The sequence below is a fragment of the Siniperca chuatsi genome, linkage group LG8 (genome assembly GCF_020085105.1).
Source record: "Siniperca chuatsi isolate FFG_IHB_CAS linkage group LG8, ASM2008510v1, whole genome shotgun sequence".
NCBI classification, from domain to species: domain Eukaryota; kingdom Metazoa; phylum Chordata; class Actinopteri; order Centrarchiformes; family Sinipercidae; genus Siniperca; species Siniperca chuatsi.
Window position 1 is genome coordinate 10600524 of NC_058049.1, and position 17102 is coordinate 10617625.

The following is a 17102-nucleotide window of genomic DNA, read 5'->3' on the forward strand; positions in this document are numbered from 1 at the left end:
GGCTGGGCCTGGACACAGACGCCTTGATGAATAGATATTTCTACTGCTGTTGAATGGGCCACAGTCTCTCAATGGAGACAAAGTAATAGTGTAGATATTAGAAGAAACTGTTTTTGTTTCCTGAGACCTCAATGTGAATGCACCCAATAATGCTTGATTAGAAGGGGAGCCCTTTTAGGTTTAAGAAACACATAAATGGCTGAAATCACATTGGTTCTGCATAGTTCTGACTTTCTCTCTAAATCTATTTAGCTATTTTTCTATTTACATGCACACGAACACTCATAAAAAGACACAGCTATGCACATACATACACACGCTTCCACCTCCTTCACACATACACAATGTGTTTCTCTTTCAGTACAGATCACCTCTCTGACCCTTATCTGTTAGATGCGCTGTCTGTGATGAGAAGATAATCTCTCAGTATGGGTTTTCATGGGAAGATATTTCATAGATCATGTTTTTCTTCTGATGGGGTAGCACCAGACAATTTGAAATCCTATTTATCTAGCTAACAGAGAAGAGGAGAGGAAATGTATCTGTGGTTATTAGAGATGAGACGACCCCAATACAGACATGAGAAGGAGATCAAAGCTGACCGCCCTGGAAATAATAACTAAATCCAATGTACCCAACCCACTGCTTTGAGGTTCAGGAAATGCAGAGCTCTTTCTTGAGAGTTGGTTGGTTGGTTGGTGTGTGTGTGTGTGTGTGTGTGTGTGTGTGTGTGTGTATTTGTGTGCACATACCTTACTTTACCTGCAGAGCTTAGTCTACACCCATTTACAATCCTGTCTAAGTTGAGGGTCAGTACTGCAAACACAAACATGAACACAGATACAAACACACTCACATACCAGCCATTCTGCTTCTGGCAAGGCCCATCACTATTCTCCCAGGACTACCATTGTCGTAAATCATGCTTGTCCCCTCCATCAGAATCTGCCCACAGAACCTGTGTAGGGATTGGACATCATTAATGTCCCTGCCAAATCATGTTTACCTGAGCCCAGTTTTTGTCCTGCCTGTTTCTTCCCTCTTTGTTATTTATTGGACATTCTTGGCAGTTTGTTCTCAGGTTAGAGAGGGTGACCAGGGAATGATGGGTTGTGGGTTTTGTGTGTTGTACAGATGAGAGTACACACTCTTTCAGGAGCAGAGGTTAAATAAGGAAGGTTACAAATGGTACCATTTCTTCTATGAGCACAGCACTTCACTCTGCCTGTCTATATAGACTTGCCTACTCAAGCTGTGGGGCAGTGCTTTGAAATTTGCATGCATGTGTAAAGTGAATCAGGGTGGACCCACCATCCTTTCCTGGTACAAGCTGTATAAATGGCCAGTATACTCTAATTCTGCATCCACAAAGTCAGTGAGTCAAGGCAAGGTTAGAGGGCTCTGACTGTACTTATAGAATTAGGGTTACAGTGCGTAACCTTTGTTATATTTCACACAGGTTTCCTTCTTTAACAGGCTGTATAGGTGAAGCGAGATGCTCCCTCCTGTGGCACCAATACAACAACAAGGCTGTGACCTCGTGCAAGGGTTTGGGTCGCCACTCTAGCACCCTTCCCTAGTAGGGGCATAGGGCCAAGGCTAAGCCAACAGAGCCTGATTAACCTCACACAGCACCACAAGCAGTCCACCAAAAGGCCAACAACAAGAGATAAAAGGGGGCGAAGCAAAACTGAACTCACTAACAGGAGAGAAACAAACCTGAAACCAATCTGCAATATTACACTCCTCAGCTAATCATATGAGCCAGAGTTACTGAGCAGGTGCAGCAGGGCAGTCAGTTCCTCCAAGTTGACATTGTCAAATGAGGGCCAGACAGAGCTGTAAACTTTGGTGAGAATGGCAGAGACAGAAGCAGAAGCTTGGCTTTGTCGTTTCGAATGTTGGCAGCAGCAACACTGTGCGTGTCCGAGTGTATGCACCGTGCGTGTGTATTTTTGGCTATATGTGTGTGTATAAAATATCTAAAGCATATGAGGTAACAAGCCTCTATGTAATATATCTTGTTATTATCAATCTCAATCCCTTTACAGCACTCTGTTAGCTTTCAGGCTCCGCATCCGCGAAATGGCTAGACAAACTTAAACCCACTTCTGTTACTGGTTGAGGGTTCTACTCATGATCTGTTGCCTCATGTTGTTTCTACACACATCATTTCTTGCACCTTTTTAAGTCAACAAAGGCTAATTGAAGTGTTGTTTACTGTAGGTACTAGGATTATAATAAAAATAAGAATGTCTAACTAACCTGGACCTTTTGCCCCCATAGCGTGTTTGCCTTATGTATGATTTATCAAGGTTAGCCCCTTATGGAGAGGGTTGGCGAAGAAGGACGAAGGAACATAAAACAGGAAACGCATTTGAAACCAGCATCAGTACTCTTGCTCATTTATTGATTGTTTCAGCATTGTTTCCCTATTTTCAAACCTTTTTTGTAGTCCTACTCCAAACTTTTAGTCAGTGGTTGCAGCTCTTGGCTTCATACCCAAGCTCCCAGAGCTGGAAACAAGAGTACAGAGTTCATTAGTCCTTCACTTTGCAATCAATGCAGCAGAGACCACAGTGAAAACCTAAATTGGATCTTGTGTGACTTCACCTGCTTAACAGCTCACTTGTTAACCCCCTCCGCCCACAACTGGGAGTACATTAGGGGGAAACAAATGCCAAGATGGCTTGACATGCCTTTCAAGTTTTCTTCTGTCATTATTTGTCACTTTCATATAACAGTGAAAATTCAACTTTCTCACCTCATCTACATGTTGGGAATCTGGTGAGGCAGGTTTGGTTATTAGCAAATATAAAATATGTATTAATATGAATACATTATTAATATTACTAAAATTATTAATAATGATTAATAATTACAGGGCACCACCCTGGGGTCAGGGACCAATAACCAAAATGTCTCAAAATGTGGTTGTCCACTTAGAAATGCCAACATTTAAAACTATTTTACATTAATAAGATGGACAGTGAAGGATGAATTCAAGCACTTACCATCACAACCAGCTGATATTACAACACATACACAAATAACCACAAACACCTGCTCTTTAAAGAAGAAAAAGGCACACAAAGCAAGGTACATAAGATCCTAAATGCTGTGGCAAGACACAATAATTGCCCCTTTATCACACAGGAAACCGGCAGCGAATTTATATTCGGCAGCCGTGTTACTGGACTTTTGTCTGATAAAATGCAGTTATTGGCCTCACGCGCAGTGACAGAAAACTAACACAAGTAAAGGCCCAGCGGTGTGGAACTGATACAAATAATGAAACGTGCTAAGCACAAAAACACACAGCAGTAAACAGGACACGACAGTCCTTATTTCCCACAGCAAAGCAAAAATCTAAACAATCAGGTGTTATTTTTGCCTATCTCTGCCCAGACACAAGCCTCTTAATTGAAATCGCTCTTGGTAGTGATGTAATGAGGAGTCCTCCCAGGCTTGGATACTGACCATGGCTGGGGTACCACTTTGTCGGCGGGTTCAACGACAAAAATTGATCCTCAACGGCAGCGGAGGTAAAACAGCAGCGGTGATCCTTTTCTCCATGAAGAAAACAGCGTAATCCATATCTTCCTTCTGCAGGTATGAGTTATGCGGTCTATAACAATCTCTTACGGGGTCCAAAAATGTGTTCAGTCTGTTCTCGTCCAGCAACTTATCATCTATGGATTTAAAGTTCAATGTTGAGTTGCCTCCTGTAGCAATTGAAGTTGCAATGGAACAGCAATAAGCGAGCGGTGATTCAGACTTAAATCTCACACTCTCACACACAACTTACCGGACCTGAGGGGATTTGGCGCTGTTTCCTTGTTCAGGCTTTGTTCCTAACATGTAGGCCTCCTTGTTCAGGCTTTGTTCCTAATATGTAGGCCTCCTTGTTCAGGCTTTGCTTTTTACATGTAGGCTCTTCTTTTGTTCCACCTGTGGTAAGGCCCCAACATACATAAAAAATACCTCATGTTTTTGTGCTTTCGGGGAACTTTTGGTACAATATCGAGCCACCTGCTGACCTTGATTTGATTGGTGAGTGGTTGGAGTGTAGTGCATTATCTTGAAAGCAGTGTGGGTGAGTCAGTGCAAGGGCTTATTTTTAGGTTGACTTAGTGGAGGAAAAAAAATCTGTAAGTTTAAACTCACAAAAACCTGTCCATCTGACTTTCAGTCTGTTGCGTTTTCTTGTTTTTCATGTTAAAAGACTTTTTTTTTCATGTTATATCTTTACAGTAAATATTAGTCGTTTCTTGTATTACACTGCTGCAAATAGATACATAACTTAAGACTTCTTTCTGCAGCTAGTGTGCACTCAATTTTTCTCACTCTCACTCACTCTACCTGACTTTCAGCGAGCTGGCTGACATCTGCTCCTATCTTTATAGAGGGGTCATTGAAATTCAGTGCAGACATGAGTCCTGCAAAGCACAGGGAGAACTGCTTAGAGGAATATTCTGCACCACACACAAACATAACCCAAAAAACGTCCATGTACTAACACAGGCACACAAGCATGCACATACAAATGTGCGAGCAAAACTTAATATGTGCACGAACACCCTCACACACACAAACACTCACACACACAAAATGCGGAAAATTTATGATTCAATTTTACAGCATTCCCTCTTTTCAGGCATTAATTAGCTGTGGCATTAATGGCCTTTAGTTAAATATACACACAAAAATGCATCACATTATTTAAAAAAAGAGTAATGAAGTTAATTGAGTACGATTCAGGTCCATTTTTTACCAATGTGTGACACCCACAGTGTGTGTGGCTGTGTATATACTGTGTGTGTGTGTGTGTGTGTGTGTGTGTGTGTGTGTGTGTGTGTCTGTGCACGCTTTGGGGGATGTGTTCAAGTATTACTTGCACTGGGAAGCGAAAATGTGTTTTGTGCTCTGCTATAGCTCTATGAGAATCAATAATGCAAGGCCAAAGTTCTTACTCAAGTTGCTACAGACATTAAGGTCCCAGGCCCTAAATTCTTTCCTCTTAAGCAGCCAATCATGTAGGAGCTCCAAAACTGTACCCATTAGTTACTATAACCATGAGCAGGTTTGTCTTTGGCTTGTCACACAGCAATTGTGAATAACTGCCCACTATTCCCCCACAATCAACAATTATGTTACAGCGTTATCCCTCATCTACCCCACCTCATGTCAACAATCAACACAAAGCAAAATTATGTTTTTTGATGTTGTTCTGAATTCTTTCATATTTTAAAAATACAGTGATGCTACTAAAATTAACTAAAATTTAAGTACATATACGCTTACGTTGGAATGCAAAGAATATGTGCAACACATAGCGAGGTGCAGTCCAGTGTGCGCTTCAATGCAAGTCCATCAAATTAAAACACGTCACACAACTCTTCTCCAGTACACCATGCTTTACTCAATGAATGAAGCATCAAAACCAAAGTTTACATCCTGGCTATGTGAAATGGAAACTCCAAAAACCACACACTTAACGCAAATACAGCCAAGCAACTGAACAATTTTAACAACCCTTTTAAATTAAGACTGGAAGATTTTAAATGCTTGTGTCAAAAAGAAAATAATATTAATGAAACATGATCTTGAAAACTCAAGGCAACCATCCAGTACACCATGCTTTATTCAATGAATGAAGCATGGATAGTATGGTGTACTGGAGAAGAGTTGTGCAACGTGCTTTAATTTACCTGCCATCAATATTAATAAGGGGAATGACTGAATGAATTTCTACATTCAGCTAAATTGACTTAAATTAAGGTATTGTCATTTAATGGCAGGGGTGCTGTTTAAATTGGCCAAGTACCCAAGAAACGTACAGCATTCACTAACGTAATAGAAATGAAGTAGAGAAATTTACGATAGTGTATTATTGTACCTGAATAAGTATGGAACTATTTACATGACATCTCCTTTAACATTTGTATTAGAAGAACATTTGAGTGATTGGTTTCTGCAGCAATAATTTATCTCTATCAAGAAGTCCTCTCCCCTCTACTCACTGTGTGTTGCTCAAACATATTTCTTTCTAAATGGAGCTCTATAATGTACCAATATTTTATTTATATTTTCCTTTGCCATGCTTATTGTGGCTACCCACCTGTTTTGTAACAGGTTGACTTTTGTTAATTTTCCCCATCCCATTGGCAACAAAATTAAGTATTTTCTTCTGGATGGTTTCCTTGAGTGTTCAAGATCATGTTTTATTGATATTATTTTCTTTTTGACACAAAAGCATTTAAAATCCTTTTTACAGTCTCCTCAGTTTAAAATGGTTACAATGGTAATGGTTATTTGCGTAGAGTTTTAGTGAGTGGTCTTTGGAGATTCAGTTTCACTTAGCAAGGAAGCAGACTTTTGTTTTGATTTTACCCCCACTTTACTTCTGGTTTACTGCTGTAAATAATAATAATAATAATAATAATAATAATAATAATAATAATAATAATAAAACTTTATTGTACCCCTAGGGTTGTGCAATGATAAGGAATCCAGCTCTCTTTGTCTGAATTTTCTATCATTGTGGACATCTTTCTATTATACTACTACTACTACTACTACTATTTGAAACACTGATGATGGTATATTGCAGGTCAACTTTCAGTGAGATTAAAGCCAAGAGAGTTTGCTGACAGTGCCTGTTGGCCTGCCCTCCCCTTGTCCACATCTGGGGCACCGCCTGTAGGACGGACATGTTTGGTGTGTGTGTGTGTTTTCTCCAAAGCCTGAACTGTCTGGTGTAGGTCAGGCTAAAGTTAAAAGTGTGAAAGAGAAAGGAGGAGGTGGGCCACTTCAGAGAGCTAAACACAATCACCCTTGTTGTTGGTCTAGTAAGGGTCAAGGTGAAAGTATCAGAAACAGGTTAACCTTGAACTGACTTGTACTTTGACTTTGGCAGGATTTAAGTGGTGAAAGGTTGCAACATTTGTGCTATGGGATAAAGAGTAAATTTTTTCTTCAACACAGTGCAGTTAAGAATTTATTCTTTGAATAATTTTAATGATCACATTGAATGTTTTTGTCATTTGAAGATTGTCTCCTGCACCATGAATGACAATTCATAAGGACATACTGATAATCATTTCTATTATTTGTGATGCAACCTCCAACATAAATAAAATGTCTTTTATTCAGCTGTCCAGATGTAGTTAATGCTGATGGGGCTGAAGGAATGCATTTTAGTTCTTTGTTCATTATTGTCATTGAATGTGTTGATGTCTAAAGTTATGTAAGGCTTCCTTTAGAAGAAGCATCCTTTATTCATTACTGCATGACAAGTAAATTCTATACAAAAAAGGGAGGGCTTGTTCCTTTCTGTTTTGTTTGAAAGTTTAAAACCCATTTATAAGAACATGGCCTTTCTTTAATAAAAACATTCCTGTATAAATTCTAGTTCTGAATAAATAAATCTCATAACTATTCAACCCCATAGTTGAGCTACCCCATATTTTTTACATCTGACCTTTCAATGTATTTATGTATATACACGCACACACACACACATAAATATAGAAGCACCATACGCCTGCTTGTAATTGAATTACCTTTACAAACTATTGTGGTCATTTTTGTGTTGAAATAAAAAGGGAATGGAATTGTTTAATATCCTCAGGGTTTGTGGTTGCTGTTGTCCCTGTATGTTCTTACTCTGGACCTTGGGGATCAACACACACACACACACACACACACACACACACACACACACACACACACACACACACACTCGAGTACACAAACACCATGATGCCTTGGCCACTGCCCAGTGTTTCTTACAAAGTGAACCCTGCAGTGTTATTTTCAAGCTGTTTCCAGCCTAATACCTCATTGTTTCTTTTTGTGTTTTCTTCTCAGTTTGCCTCTCTGTGGTGAGCTTGTCTTGTCTGGACACAAGATGTAATACCACTAGCCTGATTATTGAGAGAATGTTGTAGGCCTAATTGTGTCTGTGTTGTCAGCATGTTGTTGTTGTTGTTGTTGCTGAGAATAAAGACATAAAGCTGTCTGTAGATTTTGTTTTCTGACCACAACAGACAGAAGATAGAGGAAGAAAATAAATACAAAAAGAAGAAAAAGCCCCCAGTGTGTACAGATATACACATTATTTTTCACCCAGGATTATTAAAAAAACCTTACAACCTTACTATGGTAAGTGAGAGACAGCGACAGACAGACAGGGAAAAAAATGGGAAAAAAGAGACCGAATAGGAGAGAAAGGGGTGAAATGCTTGGCCACATAGTCTGGTGGGAAATCCCCCACTGAGCTGGGAGCCCTGCGCCCTGGTGGCTATATGAAATGTCTTATCTGCCGGCGGCAGGACTCTGTCCTTTAAGTAGGGCTAGGGAAAACTCATTGTCCAGCCAACCAGCATCTCAACTGATCCGTGTTCCCTTTGACCTTTTCCACTGCTGCCATAGACACATGCCAAACTTTAGATTGTGTTAAATGTAAGATTGCTCATTTATATAACATCTCTCACATGTGTGTGCTTGTATTTATTGAGTGCAAACCTTATTTCCTCACATAGTTGTGTTGACAGAGTTGTACATAGGTCATGTTTGTATGATAAGGGAAAGTGTGAGACGTGTGACATTTGGATCTACCTGTCTGTAGTCTTTTACCCATTCTTGTGGTATCTTTCCTCCTAACTAATCTACCAACCCCTAATGAGCAGGAAATTAAGTTGTAACGTGGCTATCATACAGCATGATATGCACTAATTGCTCAGATTGTATCTGTATTATTTTTTACAAAGAGCAGTAGGGTGCTCTAGTAATAATCATTAATTACACACAAAGAAGGAGTAATTAGATTTTTCATTATTCCGTAACTTTTTGTTTGACTTTTTTGGAGCGAGGGTTGTGTTCCATATGTTTTGGTTCATTATGGTATTGTAGACATTAAATGAAAATGTTGAATTTACTTTGGTGTTTCCCTCAGGATCTGCCATACAAGCTCTCTGTTCTATCAACAACATCACATTTACACCATCAGGTGTTTAGAATGTATTGAGAATCTTCCCCCAAATGCAGATATTTTTGTACTGTAGATCCTAGCTGCAAGGTCTTACTGTAAACTGTTATATATTCTTAGTCACCTTGAATTATCAGGACAGGATGAAGGAGTTAGAGCATACTCATGGCTTCAAACCATTTTATTCAGAACAGTAATACAAGCAGTGTTTTAACATCATCACTCTCTGTAAACAATTCAAATAATCAAATCAATAGTTACAGAGTTCTAGGGATTTCTTTTTTTGTACAGTTCTACTACAGTCTTGGTTGTTATATTTTTGCTTGTCCTTTAAAATAAGGCTTCATAAGGCTAACTATAAGCTGATAGTAACACCTGTGCCCTTGTTTAAATAGCATGCACACACTCAGACACAAAGCTTTGGATGACGTTCATATTGGCCATCTAGAGAAATCATTGTAGCATGCTAATCTCATCCTGTGATGAATTACAGAGACACACAGAGACACAATTACAGAAGTGTTCATCTTCTGTTCTTGCATCACTTGCTTATTGCACCTTTTCATCACACAATACTGTAAGAGATAAGAGAGTTGGGAAAGCATTGTTTAGAAGATTGCGTATATGTGCATGCGTGTGAGAGACAGGGGGAGAGAGAGAGAGAGAGAGAGAGAGAGAGAGGGAAGTAGCAAGGCAGACTGAATGGAAGAAGCAGTGGCAATCAGCTTTCTCCCAGCTCTAGCTTCCAGGTCAGACACGTTGCCGCCACGTGGTTTTCCAGTAAGCTGACAAAGAAGCTGAATAATGTATCTATCAGTCTGTCTGAGTGTGCAGAGCGCTGGGCACTGAGGAAGCTGCCAGCTTGTTATAGGCTCATTACAGGTGAAGATGACATGTGGAGGTGCAGCCGCCTTGGCATTGTCGCCCTGCCCTGCTCTCAATAGAAGGCACAGCACTCTGTCACTCCCTATGGCATAGAGACAGAGGTGATAGAGGAGGAGGACGGAATGCGCCTCAATGCTCCCCTAACCCCCCAAAATGAAATTGACAGGCTCGCTGAAGTAATTGCTCCCAGCACTATTTTCTTTGGCAGGAAATACTGTTATCGACAAATAGGGGATTCAATAAGCGGCAGGAGATGAGGCTCTAGGCTGTGGTCAAAAGGCTGTGTCTGTCCTCTACTGTTGAGGTTGCAGTGTCTCCTGATGCTCTATCTCTCTGCCCTGCCCTTTCTCCCTCATACTCTAACTCTCTCTTTTTGTATCTAACCCCTACTTTTTCTATTTCCCTCATACTCCAACTTCCCTCACTTTTTACATCTTACTACCTCATCCTACACTACCCACGCAACATCTCTCTCCCTTATCCCTCCATCTCTCCCTTTCTCTAGGGTCTCTTTTTGACCATTTTCTTGTGTTGACCATTTTTGTGAGCCTGAAGGGGAAAACTCTATTACCCAGTAGCCAGCAGGTAATGCCCCCTCCCTCTAATCCTCAAATTGTTTCCCTGCTGCCAATGTGGTGGTCTAATGTTGATATTATCCCAAAGGATTCCATTGATTTGGGCTAGGGTCATGAAAAAGCAGTTTATAGTCAGTGTCTTTGGTTTCCAGAGGTCAGAGCATGTGGTGAAACCAGAGCTCTAGCTTTTATGGACATAGTGGTATGCCTGCTGGGAACTACTGAGAGGTAAGAAGATAAATAAAAAGTGGGAGATGTGTCTCCCTCTCACTGCCTTATGTATTACTGAGGAAGTAATGCTCTGAAAATACAGTCGCTTAATCAGCCATATCAAAAAATGGAATCACAGTGATGTAAGAAGCGTATTTACATTTATAAATCATGAGTGCTTTTTCTCACACAGTATATTCTCTTGCTATGTTTGGATCAAAATTTGTTAGTAAGGCCAGATTTCTTTGCCAAAAGTGCAAAGTTTTATCAGTGTTGTCTAAGTTTTATTTAATTTTGAACTTGAGTTCTTACTCATGCTTGCATGCTGTCCTTGACAAAGCCGCTGAGTAAATTTTATTAAGCTCTAACACCACAGAAGTCAAGCCTCGGCCAAATGGCAGGTGATTGGTCTTCAGACTTGCATGAAACCCACCACTGTGCCTTTAATACATCTCACCTGTCATTATCTTTCAAGCTTTATTCAGCACAGTGCTGACATATCGCCTCTCCACTGTCTACCCAACTTGGTTGTTTTAGCATTTGTTATTCATCTAAACCAATCAACGGCAGACAGCAGTGTGTTTTGAAAACCCCAGCCTTCTCTTCTGCAAAAATAGTTGGTGACTTGACCGCTGTGAAGAGTGCAGCAGTCAAGAATGATATTTTCAGGGGACAAGCAGCATATTACACTGTCCCCCAACAATGCTCAGCCTGAGAATATAAATGCCAATTTTTGTTCATATTTTTCCTCCTACCTTTTTGGAGGACAAGGTATGCTTACTTGAACTGTATGTAGTTCCTGCATTCCTGGTATGGTTGGATCAGACACGTGATGTACTGTTCCAACCATCTGATTAAATGGTTTTGGTCCCAGACCTTTGGTAGATACCTGTCCAGGGAGAATCAGCCCTATTAGATAATGAAGACGTAGTTTCAGCCTCCTTCTCAATAGGGAGGGATCCCCTTGGAGGATCTACAGGCCCATTCTACTAAAAGTGTATTAAATTAATTAGCACTTTTGTGCAGCTGCCTAATAGTCCAGATGAAGTTCAGGTACAAGTTCAGATAGTCTAGACCAGGTGTCCCCAAAATCGCAAAACCACATATTGTTTTTATATTGACAATGGGTATCACAACCAAAATAAAGTTTAGGCTCTAAGTATGTTTAACATTTGGATATAATAACACACGTTAGGCCTCTAATCTCCGGGAATCTCTTTAGAACCGCTGGTTTAGACCAGGCGGCAACCTCTGAGGCTGAAAACTGAAGCTAACACGGAAGTGCCAAAAACTGCAGTTTCTCGTATGGCCACTTGAGGCTGGTTCCAAAAGCCAGTCAATCCCCGTCAATCTCCATTAACCCCCGTCCTAAAATGCCCAACTTTACAGCAGAAATAAATGTTTACAGCCTGTTACAATAAACGGTTTTGGTCTCTATAGCTAATTTCCCCCTTTATGACAGCTGTACAGGGGGTGAATTTTTATATAACTCACCTGTTTAAATTATTATTATTAAGGATATTTTGGTTTTGCCAGAGTCAGGCACTGCCAAGATGGCAACAGCCGGAGCCACTGGAGGCTCCCACTTTGAACTTCACAACGGCTCTTCAGAAACCTATTAGTGACGTCACGGACACTACGTCCATTTTTTTTAATACAGTCTATGGTTTAGACACAGTATGTCCAGTATGTATTAATTGCATGTCATATTGTTGGCATATTATTATACATATTATTTTACAGGATAAATCTTACATAGTGGTTGGCCATAGTATCCTGCATGTGTTCCTGCTTGCTGGGACAGAATGATTCATGAATGAGATACTTACTATTTCAGCTTTGCTGTTTTGTGTCCAAGCTGAATAAGCATCTTTGAATGACATTGGCAAGTCTTTCTTGTAAATGAGAATTAAATTTATTTTGTAGCTCCGTGAGAGACCTAATATATGGACAAGAACCATATACTTACCTGGTTAGCATAATTTGTATTTATCTTATTAGTTTATTTGACAGGGACTGTGTTCATTGATCAACAGAAAATGCTTTAGCATTAGCCAAAGTTAGCCTAAAAAGCACATTTTCATTTTTGCAATAGTTTTTATTGAGAGTATTTCAAAAATCATTCAGTTTTTACACCATAGACCTTTTTCATCATATTTTTGCAAATATATATATATAAGCACAAACTGTAAATAAGGAAAAAGTACAAAGCTAATAAAACATACAAACAAACAAGCAAACAATACAAATATACCACAAAACAAAAAAGAAGACAAACAGGTAAGGAGATGTTGGGAACAGACTGGGCTAAAGACATCTTGTTTACAGCACAAAAAGCATCACATTCATTGATTTCCTTTAGAAGACAATGGTAGAGAAATTACTTAATCCATTACTTACACCCTAAGAAATTATAAAATAAAATAGCTGGGTTCAGTGGAACTCAACTATTGTATCCATTTAACCCAGTATGACTGAAATCTGCTTTAAAGAAAAGGTCAATTTCTCCATTACATAAATATCCTTCATCATTTTAATAAAGTCTTTTAATACAGGTGGTTCAGGGTGTAACCAATTTTTTGTTATAGTTTTCTTACTTGGAGCCAAAACTATTTTAAACAAATACTTAATGTCTTACTAAAGTCATGTTTGCAGGTAATTGGCTTAGGTATAGTATGTCAAACCTAAACGTAATCTTAATATCAAGTACACTCTCTAGCCTTACAGTATGTATGTCCTGCCAAAAGAAATGAATGACATTAAAGTCCCAAAAAATATGATGATTGGCATTTTTCTGAGCTGGTGTAATAAAAAAGAACATTTTCATCTGTTGTCCATGGCCAGACGTTAAAAAAGCACCCTAAAAATAGACCTAGCTAACTAAACAATAATTTCATCATGCCTATATTGGATGATTATCAGATCATGACATTAATTCAGAATGTTTTCATACTCTTTTTTTTTTTTTTTTTTTTTTTTTTTTTAAGACATCTTCATGAGTAACCCTTGGAAGCCTTGGTTGCACATACCCTATTTGAGAACCCTTTTTAGTGAGACAACAGAAGATTATTGTGCTGTGATTAAAAATACTAATTACTTGAACTCTGTACATATTAAAGTTAATAAAGGAGATTGTGGCTTCACAATTCAGAGAGTAAGGAGAAATTGTGGGCTCTGGCAGATGCAGGTAAACACGCACAGTCACAGTTCATTGATTATTTAGGATACAATTCCTGAGTACATTTTTCAAAAGTCAGTCAAACATGAATGACATGAACTTTCAGAGCAAGAGTCTGTTTCAGAAAGCACTGCCACTCACAGATTAAAAGCACATAGATATTTCTGTTTTTTTGAAGTACTAAAAATTTAACCATCTAAAATTGAACCTTGCAAACTCTTCACCTTGGGGTTTTGTTAAGCTTCTCAAGTATCTGTCTTTCTCCTCTTCTATGTCCAATTGAGCTTTCACTGTATATCTGGTTTTATCATTTTCATTATTTAAATTTTGAGTCCAGCCGTTTATAGTCAATACCAAAAAAGCATGTAATATTGTGTTAGGCAGAAATGTGTGACAAAGAGTCCTGTGGTAGGTAATATTTGAAAAATCTAGATAGTAATGAGAAGGATTCTTACCTCTCCCCTGGCCTAATAACTACCCTCAGTCAGATAAAAGCTAAGCCAGTCACTCCTCCACATTCACCCAACTGTGCTTAAGAAAAAGATGAATTGCGTAAGTTTTTGTATAGATCAAGATGAGAAAGACGAATAAGAGACAGAATCACAGAAAATGGATTTTTTTACTAAATCAAACTACAGTTTGGGAAAACTAGACAATTATGTGAAAGTACACTCTCAGATTTAACTTGCTTTGAGATTTTACGTTTTGTGTGCTTACAATAGCAGAACAGATGAAAATGTTTAAAGCCATGGCAGAGACTAATAATAATAATAAAAAAAAATGGTTTTATCTATGCATAACAAAAGGAATGGTGAGATTAAATCTGACTTGTGGAATGGCATTAGGAGTTTTTTGGTTTTGCTTACAAAATGTCAATAAAACAAGTAGGGATGCACCAATCCACTTTTTTTCAGTTCTGATTCTGATACCTGAATTTGGATATCTGCTGATACGAGTACAGATGCGATACCGGTGTTGAGCATTAATTAATAAACTGTATCCCTGGAAGAGACTGGGATCATTCTTTTATGTGTAAGGCAACATCAGGCTTGACTTAAATATTGCTTTCCTAACTTTGTAAAACAAAATGTAACAAATGCATATAGATTTCCTGAATTGTTATTTATTATTAAAATTGGTCATCTTCATATTAACAGGAAATACAATTCAAGTGTAAACCTTTTTAAATGCAGCAACAAATTGGTCAGGACTAAAAATTCCAGTATAAAACAATACAACTGCATTAAAAGAGAACAAAATATAAGCATGCGTCCTCCGACCATTGTGGGGTGCTGTAGGATTGTGGCTTGTGACGTTTAAGTCTCTGAATATTAAGATGTTTTCCTTCTGGTGGGAATGCTTTCCCTTCTGGTACATACTGTTGAAATGATGGTAGAACATTATCCAGTCTGCAACTGTTATAATCCCCCAAAATAAACACCAGAGCTCCAGAATACTTAGCCAATACAGCGTTAGCATATTGGGGGGGGGGTACTACATATTGTAGCGACAGCCCTCATTTCCCCATCATGCAGTGCTGGACTGAGTAGTTTAAGATTGCAGCGTAAACATAGAATTTAATAGATCGGTGCTATTGTCACCGATATCCGGTCCAGCTGTTTTAGCCAGTATTGGTATCCGATATCAGTATCGGATCGGTGCATCCCTAAACACAAGCTACTAGTCTGTGTGTGCTTTCAGTTTCAACTTTGAATAATTTAATTTAATTTTGACTTTGGTTATGGAAGAGGCACCACTTATTCTTGGTTTTGACAGGAATCATACCTGCAGCTTGAGGAATGTGATTTCACGTCATTCTGTATTAAATAAATACTTCTTGTCATTATTGAGCCAATCAAACTATGAGCTCAGTTTACACCTAAAGCACAAAATTATTGGTAGCTTGCTGTTGTTAGACTGCCTCTGCTTTTTCCAACAACAAAAACGGATTCTTTCATGTTGACTGTGCATTGCAGGAGAGCAGCAGGCCTCTCTTTTCTCCAGATAAATGAGCTAGCTTATTACTTCCCAAACTGCCTATTAGCACAGCTCACTTTGTGGGGAACCAGCAGTACAGGGATGAAAACAGTGAAGATGATTTTGTCTAACAGTCTGGTTCAGGCATATGTGATGCTGTTTTTGCAGCGTGTTTTCCTATTTTGTTTCGTATGGTACCTTGACTCAACCCCCACCTGAAATGTAGCTCATTTTGACATTTTGACAACAGAACCTGAAAATTACTAATTTAACACAAATTTGTTCTTGGAGTAGAAATAATGTTGGAAAATATATCAATTTGCATGCAAAGCTTTTTTTTTATGTTCCTCAAAAAGTATGTTGATTGCTGGACTACAAGGAAAGGATGTCAAACCTACAAAAGATTTAATCAGTCTGTAATTTCTTCAAGCTGTAGCACAATGTCATGTACAATGTTGACTTCACTGTGTGCTGGGAGAGGGTGTGTGTAAGTGTGTGTATTGCTGCCAATAGGTAGTCTCATTGTGTAAGCATCAGTGTAGCAACATATCCCTTGAGCCGTCTGTGGAGATTATACACAAGAATCCATTTACTTCAAGCAGGAGCTGCTGCAGATAGCATGTAGAGCCTGTGTTTGGCTCTCTGAGTATAGTTCATCGTTAGAGTATTGGCTGATTGAGAAAAAGAGAAATTGGCCAACACATCTCTAGACACTCACTCATCCTTTTTCTAAAACACAGAAGTTTGACGGTTTTTATTATTCTCACCTTTGTGAGAATCCAGATTTTAAGTCAAAACAAGTCTCAACAACTGCACCTGCTGAGAACACATGATACTTACTCTGCAATATAAAGTCCTCTTCATGGTATTGTTGAGTGTGTTCTTAATGGTCTGAAGTACAAGTACAGTCCATTTAATTTTTTTTTTACCTGTAATTGTTCATTAACCTTTCTATCGTATGTATTTAGGAAGATGTTGCAAATCATAAATGGATGTCCTTTAACGGTTACTGTTATTGTGTTATTGATTACCATTGTTGTTTTTTTTTATCACATTATCATAGGTGTTGAGGTCATCTACCTAATAATCTAATGATTTTCCTGTCAATATTTTGTTTTCAGGGTGGACTAAGGAACAGCAAGCATGAGTGTACCCTTTCATCCCAAGAATATGTCCATGAGCTGCGTTCTGGCATCACAGAAGAAAAGCTGCTCAATTGCCTGGAGTCCCTCAGAGTGTCTCTCACTAGTAACCCTGTCAGGTTAGTAACTCAAGCTTTTTTCAC

General features: G+C 38.8%; 1 protein-coding gene across 1 annotated transcript in view; it reads left to right on the top strand.

Annotated features, from left to right (window-relative positions):
• The window catches only part of diaph2 (diaphanous-related formin 2), a 372579-nt gene that overhangs the window by 81506 nt on the left and 273971 nt on the right, over positions 1 to 17102 (top strand). Inside the window, exon 6 of the mRNA XM_044206253.1 lies at positions 16939 to 17078. Within this exon, the coding sequence (XP_044062188.1) occupies positions 16939 to 17078 (140 nt within the window). The remainder of the gene's footprint in view (positions 1 to 16938; positions 17079 to 17102) is intronic.